A 20,776-nucleotide genomic window follows, 5' to 3' on the forward strand; every position below is an offset into this window, starting at 1 on the left:
GTTTTCACTTCGAGGAAGTAAATTGGAACATTTTGGTCGCCTAAAAAAAATGTTAGCATTCAGTTGTACTTACCTTTTAATCTCTCATGTAATTTCTGGTTGCAAAAAAACAAGATAGCAACGGTCAAAATGCTGAACTTGAGGCTTCAAAAACAACAGTGGGTGGGGTCACAGAGACTACATTCACTTCCTGTATACAGTCTATGGCCTGTTGACTGTGCTTCAATGTATTTCAGGGTCTGGTTGCAGTACCGACTGGTTAATTTGCAGTTACTGACCTTTGGGCGTCATGGATGTAGTTGAAGGTAATGTGGTAGAATGAAACCAGATACTATGGATCCACACGGTTTCAGGAATAGACGACTGCAGTTCAGTGAGTGATCACTTGTGATTAGATTTCACCACCTTATTCCCCTTTTGATTTTTTCTTTGGACACCTGAGAAGAGGTTGGGGAATGCCTTCTTGTTTGATGACTCACATTCTTCTTCCTTCCTCGCTCTCTTTTAGTCTCATTTTCAAACGTCCTGCCTGTATTGGCAACAGCTCAAACAAAATAGCAGGTTGCTTCATATGGCCCTGATCAGACGGAGCAGGTGGAAAATGCGAAGACACACCCCACTACATTTTGTTGATCAATCAGACGGAGCGTTTTTTGCAGTTTTCTGCATCTTTTTTTTATATTGTTGCTCGGCAATGGTAATAAATAGTTTTTTATGCTTTATCACAAAGCATAAACTGGACAACACTTAATAGCTTATAATGCAATTTAAATTAATAAAAACAACTTGTACAAATCTCAAGTAGGCTACTGCACTAATTTGCCTTCTGCTGCAACTGCATGGTAACTATGGTTGGTAAAGTCATATAGCCTCAGTTATCCAGCAATCTGCTCTGTGTTGAATCAATTCAACTTGAGGCGTTCAAGGCACTCCTGCTAAATCACAAGGCTCACAGAGGCTGCAGCTACGTAAAATGTTGTTTCAATCTCATTGAAAACAGTTTCAAAAAGCTGCCCAGGCTGCTAATAAGAGCTCTGTCATGGCCTAATGATGGACAACGTTCAATTGGGTTGTACAACCCAATCACTGAAGACACTGAGGTCACGTCAGTTTCTTTGGGAATTTGGCAGTTTAGCATCTCAGAGAAGTGCATATTCGAACCAAACCTAAACACGTTTGCTGTTAGATATGGACAGATGTCGAGCCGGAGGATCAACTGAACCTGGACATGTGCAATACACAGAGGACAGTGGGGGTTGGGGGGGTGGGGGATTGGAAATGGGCCCAACAACACATTTTTTGCAAGCTCACATTAGGCCCTACTGCAAGTCTTTGCGTGACACGTGAATCATTTTAATGCCAACACTATTCCTATCCAGGCAATGACTAAAGACAACCCACACCCAGACACACCCACTAACCACTGCTGAGACAAAGACAATGTAACATGCATATTTATGATATTATCATACATTGTCTTTCTACTGCTAATTCATTGATTTCTAGGCTACACGTCGCCATCACACTCAGGATCGGTGTTAACTCCTTTGTTGGAGTTGTTACATTAAACACTGGGTTAAATGCATGCTAATGTCAGCATACATTTAACCCCGTGTTTCAAGCTTTAAGAAGAAGTTAATCCCGGCTGTTTATCCTTCCAGTGTTATCTCACATCCATTTCAATCCCACGACAGCCGGTCTCTCTACAGCACAGAACAGGCAGGCCTATATTCCGGCCGTGCCCGGTTCCCGTTGCCATGGAGATGACGTCATGCTGCAGCACCGGGATGAACTGCGCAGCCGCGGACGGAGGGAAGGGCGAGACAGGGAGCGTACTACGCAGGCGCGAGCTCTCTACGTAGCCACACAGCTCGTCCGCCATTCAGCCAGACAGTCGACTACACCAGGAGGAACAGGACCGAACCCTCGAAGAACCAGAGCGCCGTCGTCAGCCGAGCTTCCTTTGTTTCTCCGTGAGACTCCTCACACCCACACCACAGCAACAACATGCGTGAAATAGTGCACCTGCAGGCCGGGCAGTGCGGGAACCAGATTGGAGCAAAGGTATGAAAACCCGCACACACGTCGACAGTATATCTTGATATCTTAACCTGTTAACTGCTCTCGCTTTTATATGATTGAAATCGAGGTTGACGGTGTTTATGTCGACGTGTCGGCCGAATCGAGGCCATGTTGTCCACAGGAAATACTAAATAGGTCAACCCAGTGGATTGGAAAGCGTGGTACACTGCTGAAGGCAGCGCACAATAGCATCCTTTTGGGATGGGCGGTGGCAAGCCGAGACATCCCCCGCTGCTGTCTCCGATGCCCCTTAAATGAACGACAGCTTCTAAACTGCGTGTGTGTCTGGTCAGGGGGGGGGGCGAGAGAGGGGGAGAGGGGTGTGGTTCAGACGCAGAACACAGCGCATCGTCGGCAGCCACCCAGTTTTTCAACACATGCATATTAAGTCATATTTTAATTGCAATGATAATAAACCCCAATAGGCTGCTTTGCATAAAATAATGAGTTAAGCCTCATTTTCAGTGTAGATCAACCCATCTGCTGCAGATATCTGTGAACCAGATATTGATTTGATGAATCAGAATGATGTTAACAATATCATTCTGGGGCTGCAACTAAAAAGGGTTTTTTATTACTAATGAATCGGTCACTTGTTCTCTTAAATAATCGATTAATCATTTGGTCCGTGAACACAATGTAATGATGTCCTCGTTTTGTCTGCCCACCAGTCCGAAATCCAATCAGAGAAAAGTGGCACGTTTGCTTGAAAATGACGAATGATTATTTGATCATCACATTTTTTGTCAATTCATTAACCTCCACTCAAACCTTTTGTTACCACAAGAACAACTGTGTACATTTTAATCGTATATTCTGTTCTTTGTCTGAATTACATTTTTTATTTTTTTATCCAATTAAAAAAATGTAATAAAATAAAAAGTCATTGTCAAATGTCAGTAACGGTGTTATTCAAGTTCTGCTGTGGTTCCTGTTAATCCGTCTAGTTCTGGGAGGTGATCAGCGATGAGCACGGCATCGACCCAACAGGAAGCTACCATGGCGACAGTGACCTGCAGCTGGACAGAATCAACGTCTACTACAACGAGGCGTCGGGTCAGCACCGTTAAACACAACTTGGTCTTCTCATGATCCGTCTTTTCTTTTCTAATAAAAATAAATATATATATTTTGACGCATGCATTTGTGTTTTCAGGTGGGAAGTACGTGCCCAGGGCCATCCTAGTGGATCTGGAGCCTGGCACTATGGACTCTGTCCGCTCTGGCCCCTTCGGACAGATCTTCAGACCAGACAACTTTGTCTTTGGTATATGATCTCACACACACACACACACACACACACGATCGTTATAACATAGAAAAAGTAAAGGTCATTTTAATTATGAGCGTATTAGAGCGACTTGTTGTATTAAACTATCCTTTATTACATAATGAACTAATGCCCGTTGGCAGGATAAATAAGGCTTAATATTAACCCTTTACATCCAGGCCAGAGTGGAGCCGGTAACAACTGGGCAAAGGGTCACTACACAGAGGGAGCTGAGCTGGTGGACTCAGTCATGGACGTGGTGAGGAAGGAGGCTGAGAGCTGCGACTGCCTGCAGGGTTTCCAGCTCACACACTCCCTGGGCGGTGGTACCGGCTCTGGTATGGGAACTCTGCTCATCAGCAAGATCCGTGAGGAGTACCCCGACCGCATCATGAACACCTTCAGTGTGGTGCCCTCTCCTAAGGTACAGTGATCACCTGGCACTGCTGATCGGTGTTTTTTTTTTTATTCCTTTTCTGACTTACCCCCCCTCACCTTTTGCGTTTTCTACCTCCAGGTGTCAGACACTGTGGTGGAGCCCTACAACGCCACACTGTCCGTCCACCAGCTGGTAGAGAACACAGACGAGACCTACTGCATCGACAACGAGGCCCTGTATGACATCTGCTTCCGCACCCTAAAACTCACCACACCCACTTACGGAGACCTCAACCACCTGGTCTCTGCCACCATGAGCGGGGTGACAACCTGCCTGCGTTTCCCCGGCCAGCTCAACGCTGACCTCCGCAAACTAGCCGTCAACATGGTGCCCTTCCCTCGTCTGCACTTCTTCATGCCGGGCTTCGCCCCTCTCACCAGCAGAGGCAGCCAGCAGTACAGAGCCCTCTCTGTGCCCGAACTCACACAGCAGATGTTCGACGCCAAGAACATGATGGCCGCCTGCGACCCGCGCCACGGCCGCTACCTGACCGTGGCCGCCGTGTTCCGCGGCCGCATGTCCATGAAAGAGGTGGACGAGCAGATGCTGAACGTGCAGAACAAGAACAGCAGCTACTTCGTGGAATGGATCCCCAACAACGTCAAGACAGCCGTGTGCGACATCCCGCCCCGCGGCCTCAAGATGGCCGCCACCTTCATCGGCAACAGCACGGCCATCCAGGAGCTGTTCAAGCGCATCTCCGAGCAGTTCACCGCCATGTTCCGCCGCAAGGCCTTCCTCCACTGGTACACCGGCGAGGGCATGGACGAGATGGAGTTCACAGAGGCGGAGAGCAACATGAACGACTTGGTGTCCGAGTACCAGCAGTACCAGGATGCCACGGCTGAGGAGGGCGAGTTTGAGGAGGAGGGAGAAGAGGAGGTGGCCTAAGGCTAAAAGTCGCACATCGTTTCTCAACTGCGCTCGTCATAACTCCATCCAACAATCAATCCACTCATTTCACTCCTGCTCTGTTCTCTTTCTCTGACTCCTCTCTTATCCTACTGTTTCTGTTTGCCTCTCCTCTTCCTTCCACTGGCGACCCCCTTTCCTCCAGCCCCAGCAGGATTCACTTTATTAACTCGCAGTGCTCATATAGAGGTAGCTAACAACTGTGCTTGTGGTCTTTTGTCTGTAGCTTTCTGTTGATGTTTGTTCATCGCCACCAGTCAAACAGTACCTGGGCCAAGTATTCAATAAAACCATTCAACGCAAATTTGATCACTTGTCTAATTTGGCATTGATTGTAATAAATTTGTTGGAAAAATATCCCTTTGTGTGTTTGATGTTCTTCTCTGTGATAAATTTAAAAATGAAATACATGCAATAGGAGACAAACGGTATTATTTATGTGTATAAAGTGTTTCTGACACATAACAAAAATAGACTTATTTTGACTGAAATGGAACAAAAAGAATCATAAAAACCTTCAGTTTTACTCAGACGTCCCAGTATGAAGGCAAACCAAAATGGAGACCTACAGATTAGGCAGTATTGCTTGAACACCAGTAGGAGGCAGTACTGATACCTATGAGTTTAGTGCCTCTGTCAGCAGGATGTGGAAAACCTTGATGCCTCTTACGACTATGAAACTTGAAACACCAAGTGCTTTATGACGCATCAGAAATACTTCCTATTAGGAAATTAAAACAGGATTTTGAAGCCTTTTTGTTTGATCAAGTGTAAGTAACTCCATCAATCAGCTTTTCATGGAGACTATATGACATAATAATATCAAGTATATCTTACTTAAAGCGATAAATCAAGTCTCAAGATCAGCTCAGTGTTCTTGTTCAAATACTTGTAAGTTGGCTCATGGCTGTGAGTGTTAATGGCCGTTCCTCTGTCTGTAATGCTTGAATAGGCAGTAGTACTTCTCATGGTTATTTCTATAGATGATTGAAAATACGATTTCTTTAACTTGATTTGTGTTTTTGTAATTAATGGTTCCCTTTTGACCTGATGGCTGCTAATTTAAAAAAAATCTGATGAGAAGATCAAAGTAATTTAAAGGAAACAGGGAAAATGATGAAAATGTAAGAGAAGTGAAAATAACTTCTGAGCTTGAAGAGGTGGTCTTATATCAGACGTCATACATATATATGCGCACACACACACACACACACACACACACCACACATATACTGACATAGATCAGGAAGTGTTCTGTCACTCCGATTGCGCTGATTTTGCAGACTCCTGCTGCCGCTGTTGTCTGCCTCCGTTTACACAGCAGCTGCATCAGGAACGAGGTATGACTATCATCTGATGCACCTGCTGAATATCTCTGCCCTCCTGGACCAACACATGGACACAGACACATCCAGACAGCATGGGCTCCAGACTGAAGTGAGTTAATCTTTTCATTTATGCTCAACTCCCCTCATCTCTCTGCCCGTCAGTCTGTTCTTGTGGTTTTTATTACTTCCTCTCACAACTGCACAGGAAGTTTCCTGCAGCAACTCTGTTGCCCTTTGTGAGTTGCCATACACTTCATGGTAGGCCTGAAAATGTTCATCTTTGTTTGTTGCATATGACTAAGTTCTGAATATTTGAATGTAATCACACTTCAGTGGTGGAAGAAATACTCAGATATTTCCTTCAAGTAAAAGTAGCAATACAGTGTAGAAATACTCATTTACAAATAAAAGCCCTGCATTGAAAATGTTACTATTAGCATCAATATATATTTAAAGTACCAAAAGTACTCATTATGCAGAATGGCCCATTTCAGAATAATATACATATAATCTAAAATTGTATAATAATTATTGAAGCATTAAGTTTAATATTGCAGCTGCAGATGGACCTGATTTGAACTATTCTCTATAATGTAGTTTCATCTATAATAATACATCATCCTTTATTAGTTGATTGATATTTTTTGTAGTAATAATCTCAATCTGCAAAGTAACTATGTTACGTGGAGTGTAAAGTGCAACATTTACCTCTGCGAGGTAGTGGAGTAGCATAAATAAATGAAATATCTTTCCATCACTGCATGTAACTCTCTTTCTGTAGAGACACCTGTCTCTAATAGATAGACCGCTGTCTACCTTTGTCTTCATCAGCACACCTGTTGTTTCATGACATCCTGAGAGCAAAATCTCCTCGGTTTTGTGAAATGATGATTTGAATAATATGATAAATGTTGGGCAGATTCACTGGGATGTCTCAGCATTAATGTGAGCATGTTTTGGTCAGTCTTCTGTGGCTAACACACTGTGGAGGTAGAATCTCACATGAGTGCTCTTTCCTGCCAGACAAAACCCTGAGCAAACCTTCTACTGGTTCTTTGAAGCAACTTGCCCCGTAGCCAGAGACAAAGGTGAGTGAGCCAATGTAGTATTGCCGATTTCTGTGATTCCCAGCTTGTGTTTTAGCCTCCATGGAGCACTATAACTTGTGTTGTCTGTTATGGAACTGTTTAGATGTGCAGAGTAATTTGTCAGCAACAGAGAAGTTGATAAATAATTGTTCCTCAAATTCTTCCCGTGACTTTATTCACCTTCTTCTTGTCATGTACATGACACACTACACCAATCTGAGTGCCAACTATCATTTGAAATGTTTTCCAAACGTAAAAAGCAACACAAATTAATTTGTGTTATGAACTAATAAGTTGATCAGACTTTCTGTATATGAAGGTGTTTCTGCTGAGCTGAGTTGCTCATACTTCCTGTCATGTGATCAGAAAAACCACACAGCGTGACACTTGAAGCAGATCGTAGCATGTTGTGGTAATCTGATGGACTGAGCAGCTGGATGTGAGCTGAAGGGATCAACAGTACTAAATATGTTTTTATTGAATTGAACATTTATTTAATTTACCCATTTTTAAGGATTTGTCTTCCTTCTATTTCACTCATTGTTGCCTTGTAGAACCCACTTTGTAAATATAGTTTGTTTGCAGTATTGGCCATGATGTCCATTGATTCATTCTTTTCACTGTTATAGATCCTGGTGTACTGTTTCAGTTTCCGGAGGACTTCAGTGATGAGGTAGCCGCTCGTGTCTGCTGCTTCTGCAAAGCTTTAATATTTGTTGATGTATTGTCAAGCTAAAATGATTGATGTGGCTTCTTTTTGGATAGCGGTGCAGCTATTGGGATTGCAATGTTGGCTGGTCTGTGGGTTGGTCAGACCTCCACTTTGGTTCAGACTAAAATATCACAGCAACTATTAAGACAAGATACGATGAGATGGAACGTTATTTCTCTCGAGGAAAATTGTTTTGCATCAGTTGCAGAAAGTTGGAAAGAGTACAAATATCAAGAGTTCAAATATAAAATGTTAATAATGGTGCAAGTATTTAAATATCAACACGTATATCCAAAATTCACTAAATCCAATATAGATTATAATGTTAATATAAGATTAATACAGCTCATAAATTGCTCACGTCTTAAGTTACTTCTTTGTGAGTTGCATAGATATGTATGAGAAGTGGCAGATATGTATGTGCAAAATCGAATGCACATAGTTTACTGATTATGTCCAGGATATTGCACGTAATGTCCAACATTTGCAGCTGTGAGTGAAATGTCAACTATTGGATGAATTGCAATGACATTTGGTACAGACACATCCCATTCATGATGAATTGTAATGACTTTAGTGATCTTCTGATATTTAATATAGTGGCAACATATTTATATTATGTAATTTAGATTTGTCCAACACTTTGGCTTATGACCAAATCATGGGTGTATAAAGAGAATTGAAAACAGCGTTGCAGGAGGGCTCAGATTTAATTCCAATACAAGTTGCTCAGTTGCGCAAGAAGCCAAGATGGCTCGGGAAAAAATCGTATTGTTAACTATTAACTTTGTGACTTAAATAAGCGCTATTTAATGGTTAATACTGGGAAGTTGATTCACCTAAAACAATTATCGGCTGAGTTACAGACGTCTCTTCCCCAATTTAAATCTTAGTGTTGAGTCTTTTTGGGCCCAATTGTATCACCCGACAGACCCGGCAGTTGTAATTTCACGTTTTTCTACGAATATTTGCTTCAAGTCCCATTTTTTTTACCTTGGCGCTTGGACCTGGACCAAATACCTGCAAAACAACTGACCTTCCCTCAAATGTGTATTGTGGTTAATGCTAATTAGATACAATTATACCTGCTTAACATTAACATTGTCATTGTGAACATGTTGTCAGTGTTGTGCCTAAGCACAGGCTCACAGAGCCATTGGCGTTGCTGTAGACTTTTACACTTTTCATTTTACACAATTTCATCTCGTTCCAGGAGTCTTGTCAAACATTACCCAGGTTCTGCTTCCCGTATGACATACAAAGGTGAGTAAAATTCTATACTCCAGTTTACATTTCTGGTCTGTATTTTTATATTATGTCCTCCTCTCACCTCATTCATCTGCACAGAGCGAGGGAGGGAGTGGCCGTGCAGCACTTTACTTTTGTTTTGACCGACCTTGAGGGATGCCAGCGGTTTGGCTTTTGCCGGCTCACCAACAACACAAATACCTGCCTTTGCATACTCAGGTATTTGTGCGAGGGGGGGGATATTGAAAGAGTAACTCTCATGCTAAGTTGACCCATCACTTTAACATCATGATGAAACCCCTTTTTAATCAATTTGATTACAGTTATCTTCCATGGTTTGAAGTGTTTTACAAACTTCTCAACAACTTGGCTGATTACCTCACAAAAGGACAGGTGAGGTTCCAGTGTGTGTGTATACTCTGTCTTCTCCTCTGTCTCTAATCCACACACACTCTAGTTTGAGTATTATTAACCCAACGACCATCATGTCCTCAACAGACCAATGAGACGAAAGCGCTGCTGGCTGCCCTCTACAAGCAGCCCTTACCACCAGCAGCTGGATCTGTCACTCTGCAGATGGTAAATCTCTAATTATACAGTGAGAAGCAGGTGTCACACTTCACTTTAAGGCTGTTTTCTGTCAGTGGTTAGCCTGTTGTGTTTTTTTCTGAGGGAGAGCAGCTATCGGTCAGCACAGAGGTGTTCCATCCTGTTGGACACTCAAAGGGACAAGAGGGGGTGAGTCCCACAGGGGTTCATGTGGTCTGGAATAACTGCTGAGCGGATACAGACTAACTCCTGCTGGAAAACGTTAGCTGTTTGTGCTTGATGGCTAAAGCGGATGTGTGCAGACTAAAGCCTTGCCACCCACCCCTCTAATCAAATGTTTAAGTCAGACGTAACACGATTTGCACTAACGTCTGCCATTCATTGTGACTGTTGAGTGTATGTATCCACAACAAATGACGTGTGTTCAAATGAAATCAAATCAAAGCCGCAGCTGGTCGTATCTCGTGGATTTTTTACATTTCAAGAGCTTCATTCCAAAGTAATAAATCCTCCGTGTGTTTCTCCCACCACATTTTTATGTTGTGAGAATAGATAATATTGACTAAAGTCGTTTTCGATATAGTTTCAGTGCTGGTTGATTTGGTAACAGCATGTCTGGTTTAATACTGGGAATTCTTTGTATTTGTATTATCAGTACGTTGATACAGCTCTGATACAGTGTAAAGAGAGGGAAGGTTTTTAACAATGAAAACTTCTATAGAGAGAGGTCATTACTGATTGTAAATACATTGAATGGCTATTGCAGAACAAATACCCACAATTAATACTATCAAACATGTGCTTGGATGTCATGTAAATCTTAAGGATTATAACGAAATGGTTGTGTTACAGTAAGACATTAGCTGACACAATAGTTTGCATCTAACAAAAGCATTATTTAATGGAAAGAGATTTTTGGAATGAAACGTCTGATCCTGTAACCTGTAATGCACACATGAGTGTATGATGTTGAAGCCAACTGAAAGCAAAAAAACACGTCCATTAAATTCCCCCCGTTCTCTTATTAATGTATTGTTTCTTTTTTTGACCAGGTTCCATACTTCATTGCTCCAGACCCCAGAAGTCTCCCTTCCATCCCTGAAAATGTGAGTATGGAGGACTAAACTAAACCCCGGGTGTATGTCCTATCGAGCAGGTGGAGTTGTGTCCACTTTGCCCATTCAAACCGACATGTGTGTGTCTGTGGATTCACCAGAGGAACTTGACAGAGCTGATTGTGGCGGTAGATGTGGGGAACCTGCTCCAGCTCTATGCCAGCATGCTGTTTGAGAGACGTATCCTCATCTTTGCCAGCAAACTCAGCACTGTAAGCCACACATTTGTGTTCTTCTATTTTTATAGGACTTTATTTACGTTTTTTCCAAGATGCATGTTCACTCTCTGGAAACTCACCTTAACCTACAACCGTATTTTGCTGAATGCAACTACTTGGAAACCAAACTCAGTGCAGCTAAAATGATCTCCATTATTCTACCTTGAAGTCACAAATTGGCCACCATATGTGGCCTATGGCCGACCACACAGACAGACTTGAGTGTCCTGTGTGGTGTTGTCTGAAACAGTCGTCCATTTTTGTGTTGTGTGTAGCTGACGTCTTGCGTGCATGCACTCAGTGCTGTGTTATACCCCATGTACTGGCAACACATCTTCATCCCTGTCCTGCCACCCCATCTACTGGATTACTGCTGGTAAGAAGTCTGTCTGTCTGTTTGTATGTATCTGTCTGTCTATTCTGTCTGCCTGTCTTCCTGCAATAGATTCACCCTTTTTTATTTGGTTACAGTGCACCTATGCCTTACCTAATAGGGGTCCACACCAGTCTATCTGAGGTAAACTACTAAATAGAACCATCTACAGTTACTCAAGCAATATCAAACCGGTTAATCTACCAGGTTTGTCCCCACAAACTACCGGACCAACACATCACAGTGTATGTCTCTGTGTCTGTCTAACAGAGGGTGAGGAGTCGTGGGTTGGAGGAAGTCGTAATTTTGAATGTGGACACAAACACTCTGGAAACCCCCTTTGACGACCTGAAAAGGATACCTTCAGATGTGGTAATAAATCGCCTATTGTAATAGAAATGAATACCAATGTAATGTACTCCTGTTTGTGTTTACACCACGTCTGTAGAACCGTGAAGATTAAAAATGTTTTGACTCATAACAGACTTAAAAACAACAACTTTAACACAGGAGGAAACAAAGCAGGCATCCCGGTTACTGTGTGAATAAATTGTGCATACACAACACATTGTAGCAGCTCAGGGATGATCAGCATTTAAAATATATATACCATCAACGATCTAACAAAGGCTAACAAAGGCTAAATGACAAAATGTTTATCACCTGTAGCACATTTTGCATTTCAACTTCATGTTTTCTTACTCTTGTGGCTGAGCTGGAGTAGCAGTTGCTCTTGATTTATATCACAGATATAAATGTACCCATGTCTCCAGATGTCCGGGCTGAAGGCGTGTTTGAAGCGTCAGGCCGTGTCTCCCGGCTGTGGTGTCTCGAGGGCCTTCCTGAAAGCTCAGGCTCTGCTGTTTGGAGGCTACAGGGACGCGCTGCAGGGTCAAAAGGTCAATCACTCAAAAGGCTTATTATTATTTCTTCTTATACAAATTTAAACAGTAGGGTAAATGATTAATAGTTTGTCAATTCTATTTGGTCATTTCTAAGGACACCTCTTCATTCCTATGTGTATTTTTGGGCCTCATTCTTCTCTTAATTTGTACCTCTCTCCATATCTCTCTTTGCAGGATGGTGAGATGTGGTTCAGTGAGGAGCTGTTTCTCGATCACAAGTCTGCCAGTATGAGGCAGTTCCTACAGAGTGCCATTCATTTACAGTCCTTCAAACAGGTACACGCTGTGCTTGGTGTTATTTACTGCCCTCTGCTGGACAGATACTGCAATTATATCACTGGAGAGGGGCCCGTTGAGCAAAGCGTTACAGTAAAGTGAAATGTTGAAACTGTTGTCAACAAATGTCTCTGACATCCTTTGATGCAGATGCATAGAATTGCTGACAAATTAGTTGTGAGGTCAGTTGGACTAAGTCATACTCGTGTTAAAGATGATATATTTTAATCAAATAATATTTTAGAATTGATCAAACATTTGTTTTGTCTTGAAGTTCATTGATGGCCGCCTGGATATTCTGAACAAAGAGAAGGAACCAGATGATCTCTTTGAGGAGGAGATCTTTAAGTGTGAAACAGCTGCAGGTGCGTGTATGCGTGTGTGTGTGTGTGTGTGTGTGTGTGTGTGTGTGTGTGTGTGTGTGTGTGTGTGTGTGTGTGTGTGTGTGTGTGTGTGTGTGTGTGTGTGTGTGTGTGTGTGTGTGTGTGTGTGTGTGTGTGTGTGTGTGTGATTTCACATTACTCACTTACCACATATCCTCTTGTGTTTCTGTCTGTTTAAAGGAAGAAGCAAATCCTATCAACAGTTAGTTGGTAATTTAAAGGTAAGCTCTTTTTCACCTTTAATGAAACAGTTTGAAGTTTGTTCCCGTCTTGGTGAAAAGTGCAACACAAATGCAGTTGTGCTTTTGACAGAAAGGGGGAGGCGCGCTGATCCTTAACATGAAGTCCAAAGCAAACATGAGGGTGAGTACAAGCCAAGGTGTTATTGCTGGGGGGTTGGTCTGCATTACCAAAACAACTCTATTCACGATGACTTAAATCTCTCCTAGGCCAAAGGTCTCACCAAGTCTGGTTTGAAAAACCTGCTGATGCACAAGGTGGGTCAGCGTTCATGATGGTACAAATAAATCTAGTTCTTTTGTGGTTTTACTGTAATAATCCGTGTGTGTGTGTGTGTGTGTGTGTGTGTGTGTTTGTGTGTGTGTGTGTGTGTGATTCAGGCCCACAATGAAGAACACGCCCTTCAGAGAGGAGGATCTGTGTCGCACCGCCGTGCCCAATCTGACTGCTTGCAGAACCGCCTGCCAATCACACAACACTTTGGGAGGGTGAGATCTGTTGCAAAACAATCCCATATCTATTTGTATTAATATTCTATAACACTGGAACAGATACCATCCACACATGTCTTCCTCATCACTAATCTTCTTCTTTTATTGCTCCATTCCCATCCCTTTGCTGTGTTTGCTATTTTGCCTCATGTCAGTCTCGTCCCCGTCGGCCTATTCACAAACTGAGGGCTCCCGGAGACGAGGAAGACATGCAGGACACTGGAGACACATGGGCTGGGTGAGAGTCAGAGACAAGCTGAGCGATGGAGAAATGTGGAATACCCCTGGAAAAAACATAAGAATAAGCAGCAAGTATTTTCTTCCTCGAGTCATTCCTGTTTCTTATCCCTGTGTTTCAGAGCTGTGTCTGAGCCTGTGGTTGATCCTGACTCTGAGCTCCAGAAGGATGAAGAAGAGGGGGAAGATTCACTGCTGTGTGACCCGGAGGAGATGGATCTGCTGGGGGAGATCTTTGACACGCTCAGCTCCCGGAGCTCCCACGAACGAGGCCTGCTGTATGGGACACGCAGCCTGGATCTGTTTGGACCGGACAGCCATGACTACATCATGAAGGTAAGGAGATGAGGAGCTCTCTCTCTCTCTCTCTCTCTCACACACACACACACACACACACACACACACACACACACACACACACACACACACACACACACACACACACACACACACACACACACACACAGGTCATTTCTGGTCTTACATTGGCTGTTGTTTCCCAGGGCCGTTTTCCAGCCAACCCAAGCCAGGAGAGCCTGTCTCTGTCCATCAGCGGCAGTGGCAGCCTCCACAGCTGGAATCTGGAAACCACAGAGGAGTTGTCAGACCTGACGGAAGACTCTGATTGGCTGTGCCTGGACACCAGCGTACCAGAGGAGGAGGGGACAGACAGTCGGCTGGCAGTGTGTGAGGTGGGAGAGCAAGAAATCAGAGGGAGGGAGGTCCGAGAGGAACAGGAAGAAGTGAAGGTAGCAATAAACGGGAACCATGAAGAAGAAATAGACGACATAAATAACTTTGGGGAAGTGAGGTTAGAGGAAGAGACGAAGAAGGAGGGTCAAGAAAAGAGAGTGAGTTTAGGAGAGGACCCTTTAAAAGAAATGGCTGAGGAGCTAAAGGATGAACGGTTGAGAGAAAATAGGGAGGACGAGCAAAATCAGAATGAGGAGCTAGCTGAGGGGCGAGAGATAGAAAAAAGAACAAGTGAAATGCAGATAAATGAAGCAAGAGAAGGAGAGGGGAACGATAAGCAGGAGGAGAACATTAAAGAGGTGACTTTAAACAAACTTATAAAACTGAATCCCCATCACTCCAACCCTGAGGAGGACAATCTGAAACCCACAGCTTCTCCTGGCCCTCGGAGTCTCATCGTTGACCCTAAACCTCCAGCAGCTCAGGACAAAAGGAGTGAAGAAGAGGTAAAGAAAGAGGAGCAGGAGATGATACAGACCCCCTGTCCTCCTAAAGTGCTACCTGCTGTAGCACGCTTCCAGTCTCAGGACAGCCGGGGCTTTCAGGAGAAGTCCAGGACCAAGGAGCTGGCTGAACCTGGGAGACTTTGCAACATGCTTTGGAGCAGGGAGAAAGCACAAACGCAGCCGCCATGTGACTCAAATATATCAGAGGAGAAAAAACGCTCAGAGGGGCATGAATGTGAAGACCTGCCTCCGATCAAAGTGTCTGAACTGAAGAAGCGATTTGAAGCTTAGAGGATAAGGCTGGCGACATTTTAGTTTTTCTTGTCCCGTCTGTCCCTTAAATATTGTAAAGTGGGTCACAAATATACAGTAATTTCCTAAAACAGCTGGGCACTGCAGCTTTAAGCAAATGTTACACAAACTGGAGTGAAAGGTGCATTTGTTGGGGACTATTATCAGCCACAGATTTGGTGCACTGGTGAGTATTTACAGCAGTGGAGGAGGGATTGAGTGTGTTCATTTAAATGAAGAAGCATTTAACACAGTGTGGCTCACTGATGTGTGTTCATGACATTTGACAAACATACGGCACATTGCCAAGATTTTGCAAGTATTTGAACTGATTTTTGTTTGTCTGAATATTGTATACTTGATGAAATAACTTGTGAATTGCACTTAAAATTAGGGCAATTCGGCAGCATGGTTGAATTAAATAAGTTCTCCAAAAGTGAGGACAATTAATGTTTTGCATATTGGCTACTGTATGATGGCCCATTCATCACTGACACCTGAATATCTGTCTGCTAGCGCATGTGTGAGAGAGAAACGCTCCATCAGCTGAAACTGACAAATGAGGATAATTATTGCACTTTTGGTAAGCCGTCACACAGAATCTGAATAACTTAGAACCCAATAAAATAAACATTTTGAACATCTAACATCCGTTCAATGACTTCAATGAGCCAGGTCAAGGGAGAGAAAGGGGTGTGCACATTCCTGATTTATTAACAAAACACTTTGTGTACAATACATACTGATCTTTATTTATTTTAGAAATTGAACTTCTCAGAGCTTGACATAAAAGTGCATTACAGTCATCAGTGTTTTAATCAATATCCTTCAGTACTGGAAATCGTGTAAAACAATTTGTTTTATATATAAATAAACAGAACACACAGTAGAGTAAAAATATACTAACCTCTGTACAAATACAAAATATACTTAAGCTCATGTTCCTTATGTGGCAAAATAAAAGGAGAGTTATTGTAATACCACAAACACTCAAATGACACATATTTCCTCTTTTCTTGCAGTGATAGAATTGACTGATCAGTGTGTTTGTTGTCACCAAAATGTAAAAGGTGCGGTGCAAACAGTGTCGAGTGTGTCTATAGATTTTCTGGTGTAAAAGACAAACACGGATCATCCCGGCAACGTCAGAAAAACAGGAGGTATCCATCCGCAGGTTCACACAGCAGCGGGCTGATGAGTCCGCTTCAGTACGTTCATCATATGAGGCGTTCTTCTTTGGGCAACGGGAGAGGCAGGCCAGGTTTTTCAGATCCCGCCGATCCCACTTGTTTCCTCTCCTCTGCACTGGGCCTGTACGTACCCTCCATCCTTCTTTTCTTCCTTATGACACACAGCAGCAGCAGCAGAGCCAAGCTGAGCAGGGACAGCACGGTGGACACAAACACTGTCGGTGGGATTAACACCTGCGTCGCCATGGTTGACATGCAACTGGGGAGGGAGTCGCACAGAGGTCAGGCAGAAGCGTCAGTAGATGCATAACTCCAGATAAAACTATTGATTGATTACATGAAGCATGTCAATCAAAGTCTATGTAGTGATAAATCTCCCAGAGAGAACTGTGTGGATTTGGTACTACATTTGGGGAGAAACATGAGAGAGTGCACTTTAAATTAAAAGCACCCTACAGTCTTTGAGTCAAAGCAAAGCACGTCAACTGAATATGCAAAAGTGTGTAGTTTTAATATATTCTTTAAACAGAGCTTTTTATTTGGGGGTATTTATAGTGTCCCTATAATAGGTACCAAAATACAATACTTCTTTCCACGAAACACCCAAGGAAATAACAGACCCATAAGTAAGTAAGTAGCAAACACATAGACAGGGATGAGATGATGCGACAGGGTTTAGTCTGAGCTCACCTCCCTGAGGAATAGAGAGTATTGTAAGTCTGTGAGGCCTGTGTTCTTACATCTGGACCATCACAGCATCAGATAGACCGAAACGACAGCGGGGCATCTGAAAAACAACACAAAGAAAACAGACAAATCAAGGGTCGGTAAAATGGGTCTCATCACTGTCCAAGAAGTAAAATGAAGATCATGTAGGTTAAAGAGCATAAACTAAGAAAGATCTATGTCAAATCCAATTGCGAGAACAATAGCCGTTACCGTTAACATGTATGTGTTTAAGAAAGAGGGGGGGGGAAGAGATAAGAGATCATCAGCTCAGGTATGCACAGTGTCTTTGTGCCTGATGCAGACAGTTAATGAGTGACTAAAAACCTCACAACTGGAGGACCGGAGTGACTTGAAAGCAACTTAACTGTCATGGAAATATGCTTCTCCCATCCGCTGAGAGCTTTGAATACCAGGAGAAAGAGATCTTATCAATTCTAAACACTGACTGAAGGACAGCTACAATGTTCAGGAGGAGCAATTATGTCACTGACACAACTTAGTCAAGATAAGAACTGCAGCACTTTGCTGATATGTTGAAGACGAGCTGCTCTACAATTCTTGAGAAAAAACGACACCACCACACTATTTGTGTTGCCCTGTATGTAAAACATTAGACATACATTTCAAAATAACTTAGTCCAATATAACAACTCCTGAAAGAATGAACTCAAAGGTCGATCAACACTCCTCTAAGACACACAACGTTTCTGTTAAGTTTGTTTTACGCAGGTAGTATTCACAGGAGGGTTGTTTGTATTACATTCTTCAGCGATGGACTGAAAGTTAGGGCCTAAGAAGAAATGTTGATTTATAAAATACTGTGTGAGCATATAAGAAATGCGTGAAATGCATTACTACAGCTGAAACAATTAGTGGATTAACAGGAAATCAATTGGAATATTGATTTATCATTTGAGTCACTTTTTTAACACAATTAATACAAACGTCCTTGTTCCAGCATCATAGAACAAATAATTAATTAGTAGATAATGAAAAATAAATGTTGGTTGGCCGAAATGCTGAACAGAATGTACAGAATAACTCAAACAAATTACACCTTTACTGTGCCTTCATTGCTATCCTTCACATATGGCAACATTTGTGACTGGGATGAGTGTAAATGAGTCTATAACTTAACATGCCACATGTTGACCAAAACTACAGAATAAATCCTGGTAAGAACCACAGAGGTAACTCATCCATATAACGATGCAGTCATTGCAGAAGAAGAAAGGGAAATAAACTAGGCCTTCACTAAACTCAATGTAAATGTTCTTCCACGTCAACGTTACAGGTTGTTTTCTCACGTGTGGCGCTTGCTTCAATCAGACACAGAAAAAGGCCAATTTCCTCCTTAATCCCAGTTACTTGATCGTGCCGATAAACGCTTTAAAGAAAACGGCCACAGGCGGATGCATGCGCGCACACGGCGGAATGCAGCACGTCCTGCTTCACCTGTTCAACCGGTGCCGTCTCAGCTCAGGTGAGCCTGCTGCTGCTGTGACGTCACAGGTGAAACCGCTGATAGGTAAACACACGAAGGAGCTCCTTCAAGCTCTATGACTCAAGGACAATGTTTCGGTTCAAGCTCGACCCGTAGGCTACGTGTTATCTTCAAGGATAGTCTGCAATTGATCAGTTCCGCGCGGCTTACCTGTCTGTTTTTGAGCGTCCAGGTGAGATGAGCGACGACGTGCCCCGACGTGACACTTGGTTCAGAGCAAGATGCTCTGGCGAACCGACAAAACTCTTAATCCAGTCAGGGGTCGGTGTGTTCGCGGCATAGCTGAAACTATTTTCTCCCACGCTCACCTACCTGTCCATATGTAAATGAGCCCGGTCACGTGTCCCATCTGCGCCAATCAGAAACAGACCTCTCTCTCTGTCTCTCTCTCTCTCTCACTGTCTCTCTCTCTCTGTCTCTCTCTCTCTCTCTGTCTCTCTCTCTCTCTCTCTCTCTCTCTCTCTTTCTTTCTCTCTTTCTTTTCATAAAATTTAATTTGTTCTTGTCTAACTTTGGGTTTCCTATTTTTTTAATTTTTTTTATCACAAACCACATATTTCAGTTGGTTACAGAGAGCTGGATTGACTGTGTTTGCCGTATCATCAATCACTCTTGATATCAATAAGGTTTAATAATTAGAGAGAAAGGGCCTTGTGCAAGTATAGGAGGCTGTTGTTTGTCAGCTGAGGACAATCTGCTTTCTGGAGTGGCCTACTTTCATTTTGACTATTCAAACAAACTTTGTTCATGTCCAAATAGTATTCCTCCGGACGCGCAGAACAAAGACACGGTGTGCCTGCTCTAGGCAGGATTGGGGCTTATCAGGAGTTAAGAATGAGTCATCCAGAATAAAAATTAAGCAAAGAGATAATGTCCATTTTTATACACGAGTCACACAGAGTTGCTTCTTTTTTTTACTAGTATATCCTTTTGTAGCAGGTGTGGAATATTGCAATAAGCAGATTTACTTTACTGTTAAATGAGCTTTAAAGGGTAAAAGATCTGAGATCAAACCTTCAGTCGAAAATGAGAAATAACCTTTGAAAGTGCAACAACAATTTTAGTCCATAAAATGTGTATTATGCAATGAATGTGATTTAAAATGCTGCCATAGTTAAAAATACTTACAAAAAGAGTATGGCTATACTGGACTTACAATACATTATGTTTGAAGAAATATTTTGACATTTTGGGACACAGGCTTACTGTTATATGTTTTCTTTTTGAGGATTAGATGATATCCCTACATTTTTGTCTGTTAAATATGAAGCTACAGCCTGTTAGCTTAGCTTAGCTTAGCAAAGACTGGAAACATGGGGAAACGGCTAGCCTGGCTCTGTGTAAAGGTTACAAAACTAATCTTTCAGTACCTCTGAAGCTCACCATAACATGTTATAATCAGTGTTCGTTTAATCAGTCAATAAAAACGGAAGCAAAAACGTCACAATATAGTTTTGTAATTGTCTGACTACATTTCCTGAAAAATCTATCTTATGTTAATAAGATACCAGAACTTTTTTTTTCTTTGGCTAATGTGAAGAATTTAAGTATTAAGAGCATTATTTAGTAGAATTAATAACACCCCTAGTGGTGAATAAAAGTGTCACAGTGATAAGAATGTAAATTATGTTAAGAGTCACAATATATTTACTTATGGAATGTATTATAGCTTTACAGGATGTTTACTTATGGAAGATATAATATTTTTGCAATAAGTTTACTTGTAGGAGTCTTCAACATAATCATTGGAAGTATTGAACCAAAGTATAGTCACATAGGTATGGGGGTTCTGAGCCATGAGGCAGAGAGAGCAGGGGAGATAGGGGACAGGCTCTTCACGACCATATAAGGGAATAGGTCGAGGACCAGAGACATCAAAGGGGACATCAAAGGGGACACAGAGGAGCTGGACAGATGACCAACAGAGCAGGAGGAGTCTGGACGACTTCAACCAAACACTGAGCTGATAACTGCCAAAGCCATTAGGGGTTTATTGT

At 42.5% G+C, this 20,776-nt stretch overlaps 2 protein-coding genes and 1 long non-coding RNA gene across 3 annotated transcripts; 2 read left to right on the forward strand and 1 right to left on the reverse strand.

Annotated features, from left to right (window-relative positions):
- Window positions 1-1,877: 1,877 nt before the first annotated feature.
- LOC306696059 (tubulin beta-4B chain-like) lies at window positions 1,878-5,054 on the forward strand. The gene is made up of 5 exons (XM_079159548.1): window positions 1,878-2,064; window positions 3,030-3,138; window positions 3,239-3,349; window positions 3,532-3,776; window positions 3,870-5,054. Exons 1-5 carry the CDS (start codon window positions 2,008-2,010, stop codon window positions 4,680-4,682), a joined length of 1,335 nt encoding a protein of 444 aa, XP_079015674.1. The 5' UTR covers window positions 1,878-2,007; the 3' UTR covers window positions 4,683-5,054.
- Window positions 5,055-6,055: 1,001 nt separating this feature from the next.
- On the forward strand, window positions 6,056-15,815 carry dennd1c (DENN domain containing 1C). The gene is made up of 22 exons (XM_079158908.1): window positions 6,056-6,140; window positions 7,055-7,119; window positions 7,749-7,792; window positions 9,045-9,094; window positions 9,179-9,298; window positions 9,403-9,472; window positions 9,578-9,658; window positions 10,681-10,734; window positions 10,845-10,955; window positions 11,237-11,337; window positions 11,433-11,478; window positions 11,605-11,706; window positions 12,108-12,233; window positions 12,414-12,515; window positions 12,790-12,880; window positions 13,079-13,119; window positions 13,211-13,261; window positions 13,348-13,395; window positions 13,519-13,626; window positions 13,785-13,867; window positions 13,989-14,202; window positions 14,370-15,815. Exons 1-22 carry the CDS (start codon window positions 6,124-6,126, stop codon window positions 15,354-15,356), a joined length of 2,712 nt encoding a protein of 903 aa, XP_079015034.1. The 5' UTR covers window positions 6,056-6,123; the 3' UTR covers window positions 15,357-15,815.
- Window positions 15,816-16,652: 837 nt separating this feature from the next.
- Window positions 16,653-19,076, reverse strand: LOC306695615. The gene is made up of 3 exons (XR_013767082.1): window positions 18,930-19,076; window positions 17,237-17,333; window positions 16,653-16,805 (listed from the first exon to the last, which is right to left on the reverse strand). It is a non-coding gene; the product is annotated as an uncharacterized lncRNA (long non-coding RNA).
- Between the last annotated feature and the right edge of the window lie 1,700 nt (window positions 19,077-20,776).

Source organism: Pholis gunnellus (assembly GCF_910591455.1).
Source record: "Pholis gunnellus genome assembly, chromosome: 5".
Classification (NCBI taxonomy): domain Eukaryota; kingdom Metazoa; phylum Chordata; class Actinopteri; order Perciformes; family Pholidae; genus Pholis; species Pholis gunnellus.